Source organism: Felis catus, chromosome D4, assembly GCF_018350175.1.
Source record: "Felis catus isolate Fca126 chromosome D4, F.catus_Fca126_mat1.0, whole genome shotgun sequence".
Lineage (NCBI taxonomy): Eukaryota > Metazoa > Chordata > Mammalia > Carnivora > Felidae > Felis > Felis catus.
Window position 1 is genome coordinate 85,075,130 of NC_058380.1, and position 21,618 is coordinate 85,096,747.

At 50.6% G+C, this 21,618-nt stretch overlaps 1 protein-coding gene across 15 annotated transcripts in view; it reads left to right on the forward strand.

Moving 5' to 3' along the window:
• MVB12B (multivesicular body subunit 12B) overlaps positions 1-21,618 on the forward strand; it is a 220,890-nt gene that overhangs the window by 103,720 nt on the left and 95,552 nt on the right. For 11 of the 15 annotated variants that reach the window (XM_023242720.2, XM_045043187.1, XM_045043189.1 and 8 more), the window contains exon 7: positions 7,539-7,633. In XM_023242720.2, coding sequence (XP_023098488.1) covers positions 7,539-7,633 — 95 coding nt within the window. The other 4 variants (XM_045043194.1, XM_045043195.1, XM_045043196.1 and 1 more) reach the window with 4 other exon arrangements.

Here is a 21,618-nt window from a genome sequence, read left to right on the forward strand (position 1 = left end):
TCCCTGGAGCACACACTGAGATCTCCTGCCCCCCGAAGGTGGGTCTAATACAGCTGTCAGTCCCGGAAAAACAGAATGGGAGTTGTAATTTCACACCACAAAGTTTGTTCTGCATATGTGCGTGAACATGTGTGCACCCATGCGTATATAAGAGGTGAGAGAGAAAAGTGACGTCTGTCTCCAACCTTGAGTCTGCCTCTGCCTCACCAGCCACCGTTCCCTCCATGCTGCCCTCTGACAGTTTGAGAGGACAGCAGGCATTACGGCCGCCTGGGCAGAGCCGTCTTCATTATATGTGGCCACTGGGTCCAGAAGATTAATGGTAACATTTTAAAAATTCACACAGACCTGGAATCAGCACTAGAAAATACAGATTTAAATTAACAAGGAAAAAGCAGAATCCCATCAAAGGAAATAAATCGTGCTGGCAACTATTGTCACATAATAAAATGTATTCTATAACTGAGGGGCTTTTATATGGAGCTGTCTGCAGCTTAGTGGCCATGTTAATTGAATAAGGTGCCTAAAACTGACTTGGGGGAAAAAAAATGAAATTTCCCTCAGCATCTATTTAGCCAGAGCCCTTGTCAGCAGCATGTGTGATGCTGACCTATTTGTTACAGAACCGCCAGCCCCTCCTGCGGAGAGAGGTGATCACTCAGCAGGGTGTGCCTGTCTCCTCCAGGCTGTTCCCCGGTAGGGAATGGGGAGGAACATTAGATAAAGCTCCCCTAGGATTTAGGGGCTCTTCTAGTTGGAATTCTCCAGTTACCAAACAGATTTGGGAATAATGAGCCATCATTTGAGTCAAGTGGCAGAGATTGTTGGCCTCTGACGGTCGATCCCTTGTTCCAGTGGTCCGAGGCCTACTAGGGATGGTTCTAGAAGGTCTTCATCTCTAGGTGCCCCCCTAGGTAGAGCGGGTTTCCTGAGTCTTTGGGTCTTTCTGGCCTGCTAGTGATCTTTATGAACACTCTTAAAATCTAAAACACATTGCTCTGCTTGCAGAGTAATCAACGACTTTGGGGCCCCTTGAAGTGACTTCACTGAACTTGGTGTCTTTGGGGGCACCAGCAGCCTTCACTTTTCAGTTTTGTTGGATGCCATGGAGTACTCGTTCTTCTAACCCCTCTGGATTGGGTGCTTCAGAAGAGCATCTAGTGTCCACGGTCTGCTGAAGCACCTGACTGCTTCCTTCTTTCCTCTGCCAGCAACATCCAGCATCGTGAATGGTGCGTTCCCTTAATCTCTTTAGACCATGAGGTTATGGGAAAGAAGCCAAGGTATTGAGTTAACCAATCACAACTTCAAGTGTGAAAATTAGGCCTTTGTATCTTCCCACCAGATGCTATAGTAACAGGCACGGGCTCTGGCTGTTACAGTCTTCTAAAATGTTTTAAATGGCTGTAAAATTATTTTGTCAGATAGTTGTACCATAATTTTTTAACCAGTCCCCTATTAATTGATACTTTATTCCATTTTTTGCATTTTAAGCAATGCCGTGATGAATGTGTTTATGTTTATGTAAAAATATTCATGAAGCAGAAATAGTTGCATTTTCCAAACACTTAACCAACTCTGTCCTGGGGATGAGAAAGAGACAAATGGGAAGTTTTCCCGTAAGTTTCCCCACATTGTCTCTAAGTACAGGTCAGAATCAGATTCACCCTTTCGTTCAGGCATTAGGTAATCTTACAAGGCTCTCATATTTTTAAGTGCCCACTGTGTGCAGGGCACTGTTCTAGGCACTAGGGCTTTGGTGGAAAGAGAAAGTGTAGTGGAGATCATGTTCTGGTGACTTGGAAGCAAATCGGACAGTCCTGCAGAGTGGGAGGGGTCTGCAGAGAAGAAAGTGGGGTGTCATACGAGCAAGCGGCTGGAGGAGAGGTGCCCCAGCAGACATCTAGGGGGTGGCCTGCGGCGGGGAGAAGCCAGCTTCTGGAGAGCTGGGGGAAGTGTGTTTAAGGCAGAGGGAATAGCAAGTACAGAGGCCCTGAGGCAGGAATGAGAGTTCAGGTTGCTGGTGAGGTTGGAGGAGGTGAGTGCAGGGACCGTGAACAGGACAAGTTCAGAGAGGAGGGACGGGCTGGAGCTGGCAGGACGTCCCAATGGTGGGGCAGTGGGATTTCATTCTCCCGCAGAGAGAGGACACCAGTGGGTTCTGTAACGGTCCTGGGCTGAGGCCCTCATGAACAGGACTCTAAAACAATGGCAGGAACAGGAAGAATCAGAATAGGATCTGTATGTGAAATTGTCACCGACACTGTCTGCTCTGCCTCGTAGCGAGGTGTGCACCAGCAGGCAACATACCCTCACTGAAGGGCACCCAGCGCCTAGGGCGGTGCTGGGGTTTGAACGCGCGTCAGGCTGACTGCAGGGCCAATACTGTTCACCACCGCCACCGCTCTGCCTCCCTGGGTTTGTGGTTGGGCCGTGGGTTGTCCCACGCTGTTGTTTTTCCCTTTGTGAGGTGGTATTAGAGGGACTGTGGCCTTCCAGGGTCCTCAAGCTAGCAAGTGGCAGAGATGTGGCGTCCTTGACATCACTTTCAAGGGGGGCCTAGGGATGGACCGTGCAGTCCTCACTCTGCGTAGCCGGTCGTCAAGACGATACATCAGGGCGACTTTCGGGTAACGGTAATAATCTCCAGAGGACACATAAACTAACCTTTTCATTAATTCCCAGCTTTCTGTTTGTCAGCTTTACCTCAAAAGCCCCAGTCCCCTGTTCTATTGAATGGAGTTAACTATTCTTATCTGAAAAGGTTGCTGGGAAGATCAGGCGAGGGGTATATGTAAAGAAACTCAGCCCAGTGCCTGGCGTGGGGTCCCCCCCGACCCCGGGGGACATAGAATTTCCTTTTGCTCTGAGACGCCGCTGAATGCAGAGCCTCCCTGGTTCCTGTCGTCTGTCATTTTCAGGCTAATCTGACACCGCAGCGCCCCTGGGCCACTTCTCCTTCAGCAGGTGACTTTTTCTTCCTCTTTAACCACAGGTTATCTGTCCCCTCAGCCCCAACTGTCCATCCTCATTAAGGGAGGCCTTGCTGAGCCTTTTCAACCTCCTGTTTGTTCCCACGTCCCCTCCTTCCTGTGGCCAAACGACAGAAGCGAAAAGCCTCTATTTGCAGCGTAGGGAACTCTTCTCCCCAAAGCTGTCCCTGGTCCGGGGCCTCTCTTCCTGCCCTCTGAATGCTGCGTCATACTCTTGCAGGAACCACCGTAGCTGGAGTTTTGGGTAACTTCATTTCAGCTCAACACATTGCTATGGAGCAATGACTCTGTAAGAGGCACAGCTGGGTCTGCAACTTGAATGCTCTTTTAATTCCACATGGACTGTGAAAACCGTACATTGTCTAGAGTAGGGGATCAGAAACCTTTTCTCTATCCTCCCCCCGCCCTCCACCTCCCATAGATTCCCGACCACCACCAGTACTGATTTCTTCTTCCATCATGCCTGTTTTCCTCAGAGCACAGAGGAGTGGGGTGCATGGTCTCAGAGGAGACTGCTTGAGTCTAATTGGCAAACACGCATGCACAGAAACAAAATAATAGATGCTATGGCCATTTATGTCAAAAAGATCCAAAGGTTTTAATGGAGTAGGTTGAGCACTTGATGTGGTCAATGTATGTTCAACAGTTGTCTACCCTAGGTCAGAAATCGTCCTAGAAAATGGAGTACAAAACTGATGAGCTTTGGCCCTGCTCTTGAGGTCACAGTCATGTTAGGAAGGCAGACTCGTATCAGACGCTTCAAGTATATTGTGAGAACTGGAGACGACGGCGGGGGGCGGGGGGGGGGGAGCCTCTGTGATCCCAGAACAAGCCCAGGGAAGGTTCTAACAAAGAAGATATGATTAGGTGGGGTCTTAAGGGATGGATAGGAGTTTGGAGGGTAGGGAAGGAAGAAATGGAGATTCTAGGAAGGAGAGCAGCATGGATGAAGAGACTAAAGCATGAAAAAAAAAAAACATGGCATATTCAGAGGTTTACAGGACTTTCCCTCTTCCTGGTAGAGGGAAAAGTGAGTGACAGGAGACAGAGTTGGGAAAGGCAGGCTGGTGTGTGAGGGCAGCTTGAGTCAGGGTATGGATGCAGGTTAGGTTGCCCAGGGAAATCGTGCAGAATGGGGCGCGTGCTAAACCAGAACCCTTACAAATGGCAACTTTTTAAAAAGTTGGAGGAGGAGCCAGAAAGGACCATCTGCAAGGAAGGGAGGCTGGCCAAGGGAGGGAGGGCTGCAGAGCCTATCAGCCGGGCACAGCCTGATGCCCCAGGGAAGCAGGAAGGTTCAGACCAGGGAGTCCACATTGAGTGGGGCAGCTGAGGAGCCCCACACCTGATTTCTCTAGCACATCCTTCATGTTTAAGTCCTTTGTATTCTAGAAGTGCCCCCAAACCATTCATCTAGAGGGCTGCAGCAGGACCCTTTGGCAGGAATTGTTAAGGGTCTACACACAGCAAGTGCTGAATAATTGCAATTTCTTGATAATCTCCGTTGTAATTTGCTGCTCCGTTCCCGTACCGTGGCGTCTCAGCTTTATTTCCTCACTTTCCCACAGGCGGGCCTTCTTTTAAAATTGCAAATTGGATCTTGTCACACCTCTGCTTCAAAGTCCTCCTGGATACAGTCCGAGCTCATGCAGGGCCCTGCTGTGCTGTGGCCCCGTAGCCGTCTTCAGCCTGGTCCCACACCCCCTCCCGGCCTTCAGGCTCTGACCACTCCGGCCTCCTGCCAGTTAGGAGGCTAGTTTCGCCTTTTTGCCTGTCTGTCCTCCATTCCCTGCCCCTCCCCCCACACACAGCTCTTCCTGTTTTCCATGTGCAATCACATTTGTAAGCAAGCGTTCCTGTAACTTGGTGGGCATTTTCATGTCCCCTCCCTGCCTGCTCTAGGGTGACCTCTGCCCACACAGGGGCCCTGCCTGTCCTGCACCCCTGCCCTGGGCCCCATCTGTGTGTTCTCGCTCCAGACCCCTTGGTCCATCTCTAACCACTGAACGGCTGTGCTGGCCCTGTCTTCTTTTCTGGCTGCTGGTTGACTTCTTTGCCACCGTCCAGGTCTGCCGGTCTCCTGAAGTCCCGCTAACACCCACCTCCTCCATGAGCCTTCCTTGAAGGCCTCCAGGCCCTAGAGTAGCCACTGCACTGCACAGATGTGTGATGTCCTTAGTTTGCTTGCATGTAGCTCTTGCAAGTGCTTTCAAGGCTTGGAAATCTTAAGGAATGGCAGCCCTGCAGTGTAGTCCTTCCCTGGCTTCTGGAAATGCCCTCACTGGTGCAATATCAGCGTCTGCCTCAGCCAGCTTCGTGGATGTGCCGCCGGGACCGGTGCACCGGGGCCCAGCCTCGAAGGGCCCCACGCTTGGCACAGTGCTCTGCTGTCCCCATCTTGAAATTTCCAGTGTTTGAACCGGGGCCTCCCATCCTGCACCGGGCCCTGCACTCGCCTCCCAGGGGCGGCACGAGGAGCCAGGAGAGAGTGCGTGAGATCTGCACACCCCGAGGCCTGGCACACGGCGAGCACCCTCTGCAGGCTCACCTGTCATCATTTCTGCTCCGCTCAACCACAACCACAGTCAATAATTCATTCTTCTGTTTGCTCAGCTTCATTGACTAAGTGCTGTGGTCAGAGGCGCCGATCAACTGTGTAAAACCCTTCTGCAGCTGCTCTTCATCGTCTCAGGGTCCCAAACCTGGCCAGCCTTCAGAGTCACTGCTGGAGCTTGTTAAAAATAGATTTCTGGCTGCACCCCAGGCCCGCTGAACCCGACTCCCCAGGGGCGTGGCTGTGACTCTGTGGTGTTAGCAAGCTCCCAGGTGGCTCTAATGCCTTCATTTGTGCTGTGACGGGCGGAACAGAATCGGGAACCTTCATCCTAGGGGATAGAAACCTTGCAGTAAGGCATTCAGTGTCCTTTCCAGTGCCGTTTCCACGTGTTCCTTGACCCTGTGCCAGTGTTGGCTTTCCCTGACTCTCCACTGAGTCCCTTGTACTGTGTCGAGACCCATGTCCTCCTCTGAGAAGTCACTAGAAGCCCATCCCCTTTGTCGGAACTCTTGTGCTCACTCAGCACCCGGGCGCATGTCCTGTTCCACAGTGGCTTGCTTCTGTATGTACCTCAACACCCTGTAGCCTGGGAGCTCCTTCAGAGAGCTCCCCTCTGCATCCTTAGTTAGCATCAGTAATGAGCAGACATTCAGATTCACTATACACACACACACACACACACACACACACACACACACACACACACACACGTCAGGGTCTCCCTGTGCTTCTGCCTGCTGGTGGCCCTACACTGCTAAGTGCAGCCTGTGCTCAGCAAAGCCCTCCTCCTCCCCCTGCCCTCCCGTCTTGGTTCAGCCAGGCTGTTCCGTGACATAGGTGTTTGCCTCCGTGCTTAACCCTGCAGCCCAGCAAACCGAATGCCTCTACAGCCTTAGGTGCTCATCTTGTAGCCAAGAGGCTTCTGCTCGCTCCTGGCTCTGCGGAAACAGGTCTTGCCCAGAGAACCTTCCCTCCTAGGAGCCTGGATGTACAAGAGTCATTCCTGGAGGTCACACATTTGTTGTGTGAAAAAGGCAACATGTACAACGTAAAGCTTGCTTGATGTAATAAACGTTCCCTTCCTCCGTCTTTTCCCTTTTGGGAATGACTGAGTGTGGCCAAAACTCTGGCTCCTGAGCTATTTCAGGCCACCTCCCAGTCATACCAGGAAGAGGCTTTATTGTTTGTTTGTTTTTTCTATGCAGACCTGTTGGGTTTGAAATATATTTCCTATCGTTTTCATCTTTTTTGCATTTGCTAAAGGCAGCTGATGACCACACTAAATGGCTTATCTACTTTGATTGCATACTCGCTTCTGCTCTGTGCGCACTGTGAGCTTTAATGGCCAACACCTGTGCCGTAAAAGACAGTGTTGAATCAATCAAAGGTGCTTTCCTAAGCACCTACTGTGTGCTTCTGCCAGAGGGGGGAACATGCAGGCATAGCCATTCAGAAGAGCATGCCATTCTGATTCTCGGTGGTTGTTAGTTTTCCTGGACTCACATGGTAATAATAATGCTCAACACCTTTGTTCACAAAGTGCTTCCTGCACTGTTATCCTCAGTGGCTCCATGGGACAGGTATGAAAGCCATTGGGTGGATAATGAGCCAAGATGGCAGAACAAACCGAGATGCCTGTCCAGAGCCTAAGTATTTGCTCCTGCTGGTATATCTTGCCCCGTGGACCGAGGTCGAGACTAAGCTGCCCACCTCCTTCAAGCACCTTGGGTTGGACATGCCATGAGGCTTGGGAAACCCTTTCCTCCACTTGGATGTTCTTTTAGGAATTAGAAAAAAAGGTGACTTCTGATGCCTGGAAACTTCGGAATTCCTTGGGGGAATTCGAGCCGTTGGGGGGCCTGCTCACCAGGGCGCCCCCACCTCATGCTCTGTGCTGCTGCGGGCCGTTGGTGGTGCGGGGGCTTTCTGGGCCTTGGGGAGTGCTCTGCGCGCCCTGTAACCTCCTTTCTCCTCCGTCTCTTTCTTAGGCACATCTCTCTAACGCTCCCTGCTACCTTCCGAGGCAGGAACAGCACTCGGGCTGACTATGAGTACCAGCACTCCAATCTGTATGCCATATCAGGTACGTGGGGCCTCTGCTACTGGCCAGCTACGGTGTCTGTGTCCCGGGCACCACCTCCCTCTGCGTGTCTCCTGGCTTCGAATGGCATCTGTCTTCCCTCCTCTTTCACCCTGCAAGGGGCCTGTTCCCTGCAGAGAGCAGCCCTTTCCTTCCTTTGTGTCACCTCAGCACTGAGAGGAGGGCCAGGTACTCCGTGTGTTTTGAGACTAATGATGAAAAACAATGTGTGGATTTCACAAGCTTGAAGGGAGGCTTCCTGAGAATAGTCCCTGTATTATTCACCTGCCAGGGCCAGGGCAGATTGCCCCTGGGGTGTTGGGAGCAGCACAGAGCCCAGGCCCGGTCTGCTCACCAGCCCACATCCAGGTCTGTCCGCACCTCTCATTTCCCAAAGCCAGATTTGTGGCCCGAAGGGACACCGGCGGTCTCCCCTCCCAACCACCATCGTGGGGGTCTGCGATTTCTGAACCCGGCCTTGAAATCGCTGGTGTTACTTTGGCAGGAACGTCAGCGGCGTGAGTCTCCCTTTTCACCTTCACCCGGGGAGGGGGACTCCTGCAACCCTTATTACAGAGTGGAGATTCATTAGGTGCCTGGCAGCACAGGTGACCCGCTAAGAGCGGAGGAAACCCGCAGGCTCACCTCCGATTATCCTCGGCCTCCAGTCAGGGGCGTTTGTGTATCAGGGGAAGTAGCAAATCGGTGCCACTTACCAGCGCACACCCTTAATGGTGAGTGACGTTTTGAACACGGGAACATGGCATTCATTCATGTACCATAATGAATCCGTTATTTAAAAGGTAATCTTTTTTCTAAAAATTGCAACTTGGGGTTACTAAATAGATGAAATAGAACAATGGTATAATTCATGTCAGTATCAGTTTCTCTTGTTATGATCACTCCCTAATAGGTTTGGAAGTAGAAGCAAAAGCCAGTTGTTCGATTTCTGGGTGGGGAAAGGGAAGGCCGGGGATGTTCTGAAAGCCCTGGTCGCCCCAAAGGGTAGAGGGAGCACGTTGTCTCAGAAAAGCACCTCCAGAGAGGATTTCTTTTGTGCTGTGGCTATTTCAGCAAAGTCGACAAGGAGCATAACGAGTGTGGAAAGATGACCTATTTTGTAGAAAAGCTGAATATTTCCCCAGATGCTTCGTGGCATGGTGGTGCAAAACAGGTCTGTGAAATCCAGCAGGGCGACCCCGTTCCGAATGCACATGAGGAAAGCTCAATCAAAGCAGATGACTTTTTCCCTCCAGCTTGCAAATCTTTTTCCAGCCACGGTGTTCAGCTCCCCCCACCTTACCTGGGTTCTCTGATGGCTTTCCCAGCTGTTGACATTTCTGCAGAAAAGGGCCCACAGAGTGAAATCTCCCCTGGTTTGGCAGGAATGTTCCTGTCTGCCTCTGGACCACTGCTTCCTCGCCCCGTGGCTTTGATGAGGTGTTGTTAGTTTAGCAATACCGAGGTAACGGCCTCAAGACACAGGGGAAGCCATTCAGAAACTTCCTGTTACATTTATGTAAGTGGCAGTCTGTTGGGTTTTATCTTCCAAACATCTACCGTCGAGGCTACGGCAGGGCCGCGGGCAGCCCCGGACTCGTTGGCGGCTGCGGGCACCAAATCGCTCCACCCGGGTCCGGGACGGCTTTGTTGTAATGCTGCCAGGAAGAGTCCGCAGGGCCCGCTGCCTCCATAAGGCCTGCAAGCTCAGCACTGGGCAACCGTGGTGCAGCTGGGAAGCCTGCCCGCCCACCCACCAGCTGCCTGCCTGCGAGCCGTTCTGGTAGAAGGGAACAGGGACCACCCCCACCCCCACACCCCCCGCTCCGTATGAACAGGATCTGGCGCTGAGTGGCACATCTCAGTTTGGTATCGCAAAGTTAAGGTTTCGACGGTTTATTCCAAAGACACTCAAGGCAAAGCGTGCCCAATGCATGGTCATCGGAGCTCTGCTGGTAACCAAATGAATGGATCATCCTGTTCTTCTGGACCGGCTCTCTGGTGCACGTTCACCACAGACTCCAGGGGCCAGGCCTTTGGCACACACCCCTGGTGCACTCTGGTTCCTTCCTGAAAACATTCAACCGTGGCTCCCTTCATTTGTAGGCCCTTCCAAAGGAGGTTTCCAAACGAAGTAATCAGAAAAGCGAGCCGCCCACTTGTATGCGTCGTTACTAAAGTAATATTTACTCTTACACGTTTTCTCAAAGGCACACCTGTTAATCTGTCCTCTTTCCTGTACCTTCCACCGAGACGGTTCGCGTGTGTCAGGCCTGCAGGGGAAGAGACGGTGCTCTGAGCTGCTAGAGGAAGGGGAGGAGAGAGTACGGAGCCCTGGCCTGAGCACACGGACGTGTTCGTGAACTGTTTATGGCAGGGAGGAAGGAAAGCCTTTAGCTCGGTATCTGCCCTGCTCAGGAATCCTCTCTCTGACCCCTGGGGCAGGCGATCATCCCGATTGGCTGTTCAAATGCCTGTGGCATCTGTGCCCACTACCTCCGGCCAGCCCGTTCTGTCTCTGTGGGGTCCTCCCTTGTTCAGCTGGGCCCTGTCTTTCCACATGTTCATGTTCATTCAGCCATTTGGGGGTGCAGATGCAATCCATCAGCCAACACGTGCCAACTGTTCCGCCAATAGTTCTGTCTTGCCCACGGAAGTGGGATGAGGGGCTTCTGCTGACTCAGTGCTGAAATCCTGAGAGGCTCCTGTCCCCTTGCTCAGACACCCTGTACGCTCCTCCCACGGCCACAAAGCACACCTTTGATCCTTCTGCTTCTGCCAGTAAGAACTTCAGAGAAATCCTTAGCGGTGTATGAAGAGATTCATCCACAGGGATGAGCAACGCCACTTCTTAAAAATGATAACGCTCAGGAAAAGGGGTTGGGGGATGGATCTCGTAAGTATCCAAAACAAAAGCAAAGGGTTAAATTATGAAACGTTCTTACAATGGCCTTGTCAGGCATGAAAAAATGATATGGATGAAAAAGTGTGCATGGATGGTAAGTGGCAGCCGGAGTGTGCAATGTGATTGCATTAAAAAAAAAAAAAAAAAAACGTGAAGTCTGGAAAGGTCTGGGAAGGTACCTGCCAGGGTGTTTCCAGTGGTTTTCACCAGCCTTGCCTGCTCTTTTTTTCTTTTTTCCTTCTTTGTAGTGTCTCATTTTTCTATGTTGGCAAGTGTTGCTTTTATAATAAAAAGCTTAGACCCGGAGTTCATTTGGCATGCTCTTGGCCCCACTGGCCCCCGTAAGTGCCTTGTCCTTTCTGAGAGCTCACAAGCCTCCTGACTCAGAACAGGCTTCTAAATTCTACTGGAGATCACTCGTAAGCCACAGGTCAATTATCTCCTTATGGTCCCCTTTTGAGAATTTGTGGGTTTTTTCTATTGTCCGGTCCCCAGAATCTCCTGTCCGCCGATATCTCCCAAAGACCGCTGACTGCAAGGCTGACAGCATCTGGCCTGTTCCACTGGTGGTACAGAGGCAGACTGAGCATGAGAGCCTGGCAGCTTGGGCCATCTCCCCACATCACCATGTCCCTCTATTCATTAGGGCTTGAGGATGATTTTCCTGGAAAGAGGAGCTAGAAATGAAATGGTGGGTGCCTGGTGTGGCCCACTTGACTATCCGTGTATGTGAGAGCTGGCAAACCACTTTTGTTTAATTCTTACGTTTGACGAATGGCAGCTCGTGGGCTCGTGCTCTCCTGGCGACGTTCTAACCTGTGTGTTCCCCTCAGTTAGGTGCCTCTGAGACCTTCCCTCCGGAGAGGGCTCTCCTCAGGGCCACATTGATTTTTCTAGATTCCATCCCGCATCCCTGCTCCTGAGTGTCCTCGTTCTGTCTCTCGATGCTGGTTTTCTTTTTAGGAATATCTTCTCTCTCCTGGGAAGTCTTCTGTTTTTAGTCCCGAACAATAGCCTCCGACCCTTCCTTTTCCCCCTTAGAGCTGTTTTAGATGTCTAGATGTCTGATTTATTTATATTCCACCTGTTCCAGACAGAGAGAAGGCAGCTCCAAAAATAACACTTAACCAAATCAAGGTGGAAGTGAAAACGGAAGCGTGAACAAAAATATAGATTGGAAAAGAGGGGGTGCGGCTGTGGGCGAGGTTTTTCACAAAGGGGATTCTGGGTTTGGCTCTAAATCAGGACAAGCTCTGTATGTATAAGAATAAAAATAAGCTGGTTGCTTGGGAAGAGCCTAACTATTCCTTTTACGAAATTCTTCCTCATAAAGAGGGCCCTATACGATGCTGTCTGTGGACAGCAGAACAGCCCCTGTTCAGGGAGTTTGAGAAGGACAGACTGGAGGCCTGTGTACTGGGGGATCTGCTCGTGTTTGAACCCCTAACATGCTTGGTGGTTGAAGGAGACGTTTTCAAAATGTTCTTGTGTGGGGCATCCCGTGCCTTAGGGACTGGAGCCGTGGGGAGTGTCAGGAACGAGGAGCTCCCTGACCTCCTGCCCACCCTGGACAGTGCACCTGGGCCATAGGCTCCCATACCGAGCGGCTCTGCCACGACATGCCCGCGATCACTTTTTCTAACCAAGGAATGTCTGCTATCTGACTTAGGGCAGTTTGGCTTAATGAACAGGAGGCAATAGGTATGGGGAACCACGCTGCGCCACCCTTTTGTTTTGTTGTTATCAACTGATTTAGACCTCCAAGTGCAGATGTTTCCCCAAAGAACTCATTTGTCTCCCTTTCGAAAAAAAAAATTGACCTAGTAGTGTAAAATAGTAAAACTATGCAAATGCATATAGGAACTGGCGTGCAAGAAAGACCAAAATCTCAAACCGTCCATGAATTCCGGATGAGCCACAATGCAGAAATACCCAGAAGCCTCACCGCATGGGGGGCCGAGGGGCCCGGCTCCTCTTCCCTTTGGTACGTAGGCAGTTGGCCTTGTTGATCTCTTCATTTGTCCATCAGCATGGGGCTGACCACAGAATTGATTGCCCACACCATCACTTTTGAGAGTAGAAGGGGTCCCCACTTGCACCCGGACAAAAGCTGTAACCTGGAACTGTCCCAGCAGATGGGCGGGGGGGGGGGGGGGAGTCTCCCCCCACCTTTAGTGTTCTTGGGTCTTCTCATTTTTTCCAGAGTTCTTTCTGATGGCTGGAAAAGCCCTGCTATTGCCCTCTACAGCTGTGCCCTCTTAAAATCCCAGCCCCCTTTCAAGATGTTGGGCCAGGAAGCCTGTGAGCACAGATAATCTGAGTCCATCGACTCATCGCCTTGACTCACAAGACTTGCACAGAGAGGAGAAGGATTTCATCTGAAACAGAACCGTGTATGAGCTGTGTAACTCTGACATCAGACCAGGAAAGCACAAAGCAATTAAAAATAATTAATGATTTCTGAATATCAGCCTTCTCCATGCAGTTTTAATCTAGTCCTCATTTAAATTGGAAGATGGACATTTAATTATCAGCATTATGAAATTCATGATTTATATATTTCATCCAATTGGATAAAATTTCTGCTACCAGCTCATCTTCTTCCAAAAAAAAAAAAAATCTGTATGTTTTACAGTGTGATCATTTAAAAACTCCTCTGCCCCATACCAAACAATTATACACACATTTTTCCTTTCATTTGCAGTGATTATATTATTTCTGTCTTTTAGGGAAAAAAAAAAAGAAAAAAAAATCTCACCTGGAAAATTGAGCGTAAACCTAATCCTTTAACAACCATAAAGTATGGTCGGGTTGGACAATGAAGCTGAGAGACCAAAACAATAGGGGTGTTCGAGAAAGACGGTTTGATTTTGTTTCTGTGTGAGACATTCTAACCAACAACTGCCTCGCGCCCCGCGTTGTTGGTATTCTGCAGGATTTGTGTCCACATCTCCCGTGTGCATGCCCCTGGTTCTCCTCTTCCCCTGTGTTTGGGTGCGTGTCAGCCGTGCGTGGGTTGAGGGACGATGTTACCAGTAACCACAATTGAGGGAACACCACTGTCTTCCAGGGGAAGCCCCCACCTAAGAACGCCAGGCAACCTCTGCGTTCGCAAACGTCCCCCATGGCCTTTGTCCGTCATGGACGTACTCGTGTGCCTTATGTGGCCTTGTATTCAGACCCCCGCTTTCCTTCATCCTCCGCCGAGGATTTTCAGAACCACCAAGGACTGGTTGGAGAAGGTGGGGGCAGGGTGGGGGAGAACGTGGAGGGGAGGGTGGCCCGGACCCAGGAGAGAAGCCTGCGTTTGACACAGCCATAGATAATAGCAGACGGGGGAGATTCCTGAATGAAGCGAAAGAAATATTTATAATAAGGGTGCTCAAATCAAGGAGGAAATAAGTCATTTTAAAGGCAAATAAATTTTTATCATCGCCCCTAACAGCCATGCGTCCCTTGTCTATCCATCTATTCTTGCCCTGACTGACAACAAAATCGAGCACAAAGAAAAATATAATAAGAAAAAGAAGAAATGAATGGGAGCGGATGGGGAATTGATCGCATAGTGTATTTGTATATCCTGATGTAAAAGGTGCAGTTGACAGGTGGCCAGGTTTGCTCTGTACACAACCATGTGTGTGCTGTCACGCGCACGCACGCTGCCTTGTTTCGATTGATGAATTGCCTGCTTTCTTGATTAAACCTTCCGTCACTTAAGAAACAAAAAGCCTGTGTTTAGATGGCAGAGTGGGACATGTCAAAAAAATCTGCCTCCTTTACCTTTGTGCAGATGTTGGGCACAGACTGTAACATGTATTATTAAAATGAATGTGGCATTTACTGTGCATTATTCCTTTCCTGGGAGAAAGGACTATAAATTATATGCTAATAATAAGCTTTAACCCTTTCGAAATGCAAAAGATTTAAGAGTGCAAATATTCATGTAGGCCTGGCTAATTGGATGTGCTTTTATACACCCACCGTGATGGCTGTGTCACCGAAGTTAATGAACAGCGTGTGCGGGCAGGCACACGGGGCGCTTGGGGAACTCTCGCCTCCTGGAGGTGTTCCGCTCGGCAAGTGCCTCCTCTAGGATTTCACAGAGAGACCCTGAAACCCCTCAGCTGGGCTCGGGATCATCTTACTTGGGATTAAGTATGGATCTACAGCCATGGTGAGTGGCCCCAGCCAGTCTCCTAGAGCTAAGCATCAAGGGTGGTCCTCTCCTGACTTTCCTGCCTCCCGCTTGGGGCTGGCCAGGCTCGGGCCGGCAGGACCAGGCGTTGGTGCCTCGCACTTACTTGTCTGTCTTCCTTTACCTGGCTCGTCTACCCTCAGTCCGGTTGCCCAGGTCAGACTCCTCTCCCCAAGTAGAACTCTGCAGAGCAAAACCTTCATGCCTGCCCCATTCCACCGTGTGAATTCACGCCTCACTTGCCCAGCATTGAGGCTGTCTGGTGGCCAGCCTCTACTTTGCCGGTGCCTTCTCTCCATTTCTCTTCACCTGTGCTCCCCAACCTGTGTCACTCCCGTGTCCTCAGCTTTGTCTCTCTCTGCATTTGCCCCTGCCGGTCGAATGGCTCAGATTGACCTACCTTCTCTGTGGACCCATCTTTGAAGGCCTGTCCCCAAACTGCCACTAAGCTTTTCTGATTCTCTTCCATCTGGGACTGCTCTCTTCCTGGTTTATGTACTCCCACACTGTTTTGCGTTGGAGAGATTTCACCTGTGAGCACTTGGAGACAACAAAGGTTTATGGGCAGTGAGGAAGGAGGCTGCCTTCCATTCTTTTTTTTTTTTTTAATTTTTTTAAATGCCTATTTTTGAGAGCAAGACAGTGCGAGCAGGGGAGAAACAGAGAGAGAGAAAGGGAGACACTGACTCCGAAGCAGGCTCCAAGCTGTCAGCACAGAGCCCGACGTGGGGCTTGCACCCAAGAACCACGAGATCATGACCTGAGCCAAAGTCGGACGCTTAACCAACTGAGCCACCCAGGCACGCCATGCCTTCCATGCTTCCTGAACCAAGGAGGTTGTAATTAAACTAAGGTGAAAAGAAAGGTTGTTAACTCCTTTATTTGTTTAGCAGACCCTGAGAGCTCCGTGTGCCCGGCCCCATACTCCCTCCGAGGACCATAGGAAGCCTGTGCAAGAAGGTTCAGCAGGTGACTGAGGGGACATTTGGAGTCAGAAGCACATGTGGCCATCACACAGAGCCACTGCGAATGACCACACAGGTTGTGCACCACACAACACGTGTGGATGGCTCCCCACCAGAGTTGTGCCAGTGCACGGGCGTACACTAAGTTACCTTGGGCAACTCACTCCACGCTAGGTGCTCCTACCTGTGAAACGATTCAGTAAGGACTGCCGCCTTCCCAGCATCGGCGTGAGGAACCGGGGGGTAGAAGGACATTTTAGAAATCGGGAGGCAGTGCAGGAGTGTCCCTTCTCTCCATCCCCGCCTCCCCTGCAGGGCTGTGAGCAGAGCAGGAGCCCAAAGACTTGTGGAGAGTTACCACTCGGGACACCCTGGCTCTTGCCCAGCCCCGTCTTTGTCGTCTTAACCCGCTCTTCTGTGATTTTGTATGTAAGATTACTTCTCCGTAATCACAGTGCTCGGAGAAAATCTCGTCGTCAGTCCGAACAAAGTTGCAATAAAGGCTCTCTGGCATGGCTCTGCTCGGCACCCCCTGGAAACGGAGACATTCTGTCACGCATCGTCACTTAGAAGTGGGCTCTTTTCTGTGGCTGGCAGCCCACGAGCCCTTTCTCAGGAGGGTGACGGAATGATGGCTTGGGGCAGGAAGGAGAGAAGTGGTTGGCAGAGTGAGCCAGCAACTTCTATACAATCGCCCAAAGTGGCTTTGGGTTTTTTTTTGGAAGAAAAGTACGTGGGGCAGCGGGGCCGCCCAGGGGGCTGCTGTCTACTCAAGGCTTTCATTTCTGCCTTTCCTGTGCTCCACGAGCAGGAGAAAGTTGAAGACTTTTTCCAGTTTCGTCATTGCGAAAAAAAATTTAAAAATTATTAGGTGGCAGATACTCCGGTGCCCTTGAAGGGCTAGCCCCACCCTCCCGCTGTGCTTTCGTTCTCTCTCTGGTTTTTAAGCAAGGCCGAGCTCAGGCAGGCGTTGGTTTAATGGCCCGCATCCCTGCTTCAAGCCAAGAGCAAAGCAGCCAAGGGGCAGCGGGAAGAACCAGGGCAGGAGCCAGAAAAGCCAGATTCAGACCCCGTTCTCCCTCTGATGAGCCCCGAAATGGCAGGCACAGCACCGAGCCTTCCTGGATCTGAAATCCCAGATCTCTCCCGTCTCCGTCGTTGCAACAACAGCATCAATAATTTGAGTAGAACGGTGTCTCGGCTCGTGTTTCCTGGAAGCTTCCTGGGCCTCAGACGTGGTCTCGTCTCCGGGGTGGCAGCGGTCGCCCCCACCCCCCAGGGTCGAGGACGCCGTGGGAAGGAGCCTTGCGGGGTTCATGGATTCGGTGCCCACTGTGTCACCGGCAAGTATGTGCGGTTGTTGCCCCCAGACCATCCAAACACTGCTTTGACTGGGACGTCCCCGAACGCAGGAACACGTGGAGAAAAACCGGCTCTCGGAGACCTCTGTCCCTGTGTGTCCATGCCCCGTGTCTGGTTGTCAAGCAGGAACGTGCCTCCCTTTTGCCGTCCTGTGTCCCCTCCTGGTGGGCCCCATGCCTGGGGGCCCACGGGGTCCTGTCTGCAGGCCTAGTCCCAGAAATGCTGAAAACCAGGGGAGCGTCTTGAGCCCCTCTCTTCGTCTGCCCTTTGCCTTTCTTCAGAGGGTTTCTCTGGGGCAAATGAAGTAGCCTCGTTGGCCCAATGCACAGCCCTGCCTCAGGACAGCTGATACCAGGGCAGCCTTTCTGTCTTTTTCTAGCTCTGTCTCCCTCACGGTAATAGGCTGTTGGCTGGGAGGGGGAAATGCCATAATTAAGGCAACTTCTTTAATTTAAACACATTTAGGGAGCTGAGGTTGTTTTTGCTTTTATTCAAATGGATTATATTAATTTACTTTAATAATACCTAACCCTCCTCGAGCACTTAGCCCGTACAAGGCTCTGTGTAAGCACCCTGCGCACGTTCTGTCATGTCACCCCAACAATCCTTACCAAGAAAACCGTTAGGGCTTGTACCATTACTAGTATCTTATTTTATGTTTTTTTTTAAAGTTTATCTTTGAAGGAGAGACTGAGCACAAGTGGGGGAGGGGCAGAGAGAGAGGGACACCCAGCATCCAAAGCAGGCTCCAGGCTCCAAGCTGTCCGCACAGAGCCCGACGTGGGGCTCGAACCCACAGACCGTGAGATCATGACCTGAGCCGAAGTCGGACGCTCAACCGACTGAGCCACCCAGGCGCCCCCATTATCTCTGGTTTGTAGGCCTAGGCCCAACTGCCCGTGTTGCCGAGCTCCCATGCTCAAACCTTGTAAGACACATCTCTCTTATAAATAGCTTTGTTTTATCTTCATAAACATTTTTATTTTATAGATGGGGGAAACAGGTTTTGAGAACTTGTGATCTCTCCACAGTTATACTGCTAGTAAGGGGCAGGGCCGAGATTCACCCCCAGGTCCCTCTGATCCAGCCGCTAAGTTCCAAATCCCCACACCGGAGAGGTGCTCCAGGATGTGTGTGGTCAACTGCTCCCCGTGCCAAACTGAAGCTGAAAACGGCACCCACCCCTAGAGCGGATCACTCTGGGACTGACTTGGGATATTAGGTCTCGGCATTGTTCACATCTCAGGTGATTCCCTGGATTGTCCTCTCTGAAACCTCATCAGAGCGAGGCCCTTGACGCTGGGCGGATGACCCCTCCTGAATCCACAGAGCAACTGAATGGTGGCTGTGGCCCTCCCGTTGGCTGTTGCTGGGCAGAACGGTGAAGGGATAAGGTGCAGCTCCCTCACTCAAGCTAAGCGGCCTGAGTCAAGGAGCTTAACTTTTTTGTGCCTAAATTTCCTAATCTGTTCAATGGGGATGACCGTGGTTTGGGGTGAGGCTTAGAACCATAGCTGGTGCACAGAAAGTGCCCATAGATGTGTTGCTGTGATAGTAATTATTCCATAGCCCCTTGTTCCCCCTGCTTCTCGGATCATTCGGGACCAGGAAAGGGAATATTCCAGGAACCTCCTCCCCCATCAGTAGGTGGCTCTACCACTGCTCTTGCTGTTGGTGACCTTTGTCTGGGGAGCTCTAGGCACCTGGATTCTCCCTTGCCGTGGTCTTTTCTTAGCCCTGTGGTGAGAGTGGGTGGCCCAGACCCACCCCTTCACTTAACTAGGACTGAGCTTTAGCTGTTCTCCCCTTCTGCCCCAGCGGTCCTGGACCAGGCCCACGATAGGACGTTTGTTTGAAGTGACAGTCACCTGTCCGCGCCTCCCCTGCCTTGCAGCTTCATTTTCTGGCTCGGGGCTCCTAGGATGCATCCAAGCCCGAGGTGACTGACCCTGTGGGTCCCTGTCGGCGCCCAGCCCGTGTTTCCCTCCTGCCCGGGTCCGGCTCCCAGATCTCTGCCGCTGCCACCAAGCACCCGAGCTTTGACCTTGCCGACTTAGACAGCAACCACGGGGTCAGACTCCAGGTTGAGTGCATTTAAACTCCTGACGGCTTCATGAGTGAAGTTGGGGGCATTTGGAAGAAACTGGGGAGAAGTTGGACAGCCACAGAGGATTTGGGGGTGAGATCAGAAGTTATGCTTCATCACACAATGTGAGCATCCTCACTTTTGTGGCAGAATGAATGCATTCGCTTGCTCACGTTAGGACAAAAGAAATTCTGATCTCTTTTAGAACAAGGAAGTCACCTTTCCTGTGGACAGAATACCTCAATCTATTCGTTGTGGTGCATTTGGGGTTTTGTGTCTTGCATATCCACTGCATTTTCCCTCTCTTTTTATTAATGGCCAACAATGGTCCTCACCTGTTGTATTTTCAAAAAAAAAAAAAAAAAAAAATCTCCGTGCTCCAGCCTACATTTGGATGGAATATATTTGTCACATATCCCAGAGAAGGAGGCCCCTTATTTCCCAGATTTGTCTTTCGATTGTCTCTAAGACAATGAGTGATGCGGAACTCTAATTCAAGGCTGAGATCCTTTGTCAGAGAGAGGTTTCTCACGCCTGACTTGTTTTATAGCATGAACGATCTCATGATCCACTGGCCAGACAACATCCATAATTTTGAATGAGAGAGTAAAGCTTGCCTCGTCGGCCCTAAGCATCGTTTCTGGTGAGACACTTAGAGGTACTTAATCGCTTGCTACCTAGAGGCAGTAAACGCACCCATCTTGATGTTCCACTGCCCTGCGTGTTTACCTTAAGCGCGCCCCGTGCTAACAAAACACCCGTGTCAATCCTGTCGGAAGGTGCTTTGGCTCATGAGTTAGAGTCCTCATTCACCCTTATTCTGCCAAAGATGGTTGTGCCTTTTGTAGGCCCAAATGAGCAGCTTCTTTGGTCAGAAGCCTCTTGGCTATTTATGCTTCTTATAAAACTTTGGCTGTCTGATTGGTTTCTCAATTCCAAGAGAGTTGATCCAGCTTTGGTCGTAACATCTCATTCGGTGCTGAGTTCTCTGCTGGAATTCAGGGTCCCTTCTGGGATGCTGACACAATGGTGCCCCTCAGTCACTGGGATGGGTCTAATGCCCAGCCCAGGGCCTGGGGGCCAGGAGGCACTCAATGATATTTGTTGTTGGATCAGTTCTCGAGATTCACCCTTTCCAGCTGCATTGACTGCGTGACTTTGGACATTTTATGTGACATTTCAGTTCATTTTCTGTATTTTGAGGATCAGCTAATGTATGTGAAGTACCTAGTACTGGATGGGCACCCAGAAATTGTAGCAGGTATGACTGTCATAAACACTGTTATTCCAGCAAAGTGCTACTCATTATTCAGGAAGCACTGGTCTTACTCACCCTGCAGTTTGACATCCCACAACGCCCCCCCGCCCAACCTAAAAATGCGGTTGTCGGAGGGAACAGCTGCTTCACTAAGGAAGAACCAGAAGGGAATTCACACCTTCAGGGACCCTGCCAAATACGGGGGACTTCTCGGTGGAACATAAAGCAAAACTTCCATCCTAGTCCAGAAATCAGTAATTGCTTGAAATGTTAGTTTGCTACTGGGTAAAACAATTTTAAAGAAAACTTCTCAGCATTGAAATCAGCCTCTGATTTTCCCTATCCCTTCTCATCCAGTTAGCTCTGGTTGAGAAAGGATCATAGCTGTGTTCAACCCTTGAAATGGTTTGACTCTGTCTTTGCCATTTGGTTTGTGGCTTTCTTTCCCGCCCCTCCTATCCCAGAACCCTTTGGGAAAAAGGTCCCCAGAATCCTTACAAAGCTGTGAGCCAGGGCTTGATTTCAGGGTATACAGTCCTACCACCCACCGAGCTGATCTCCAAGTCCCCTGCTCCAAAGCTCACGGCCAGGCCCAGGGGCCCCCAGGCTCTAAGGCACCACAGCCTGGCGACACGGCCACACCAGGCATCCAAGGCATCCTTGCTCTGCGTTTGAGAGTAGATCAAACAACTTTCCTTGATGACCCCATCTTACGAGAGGTCACCAGGCCTATCTATCGATGGTGAGGAACTGTTCCTTTCTTCAGGCTACGTTGTTTTGTTTTTTTTTTTTAAAGATATTGTACCTTTTACTTGGATTTAATGAGGACAGACATTTTAATCAGAGGTTAGTCATTTATTTTTGCAAACTATTGTTTTGATTCATCATTTTTGCAGATAATTAAATGGTTCAGTTGGCACAGTGTGTCTACTTTATTAAAACAGGTAATTTTGAAAAAAAGAGATGCTATTTTTTGGATCACTGCACAAGAATTGCTTCTATCTTCATCTTTGAGCATAGTTTCTCATTGCTTTGCCAGAAGGCTCTCCTGTTCAAGCATTTGGTGCCCTCTCTGGTCTGGAGAGGCTTGCCCTTGGATGATTGGGGTGTTAGCCACTCCGCCCTTTGAAACGGGAGAGGAAGAGTAAATTCTGTGCTGTTACCTTTTAGAAAGACTCTGGGGTTTTAATTGGATTGGGGAAAAGAGCCTACAAGTT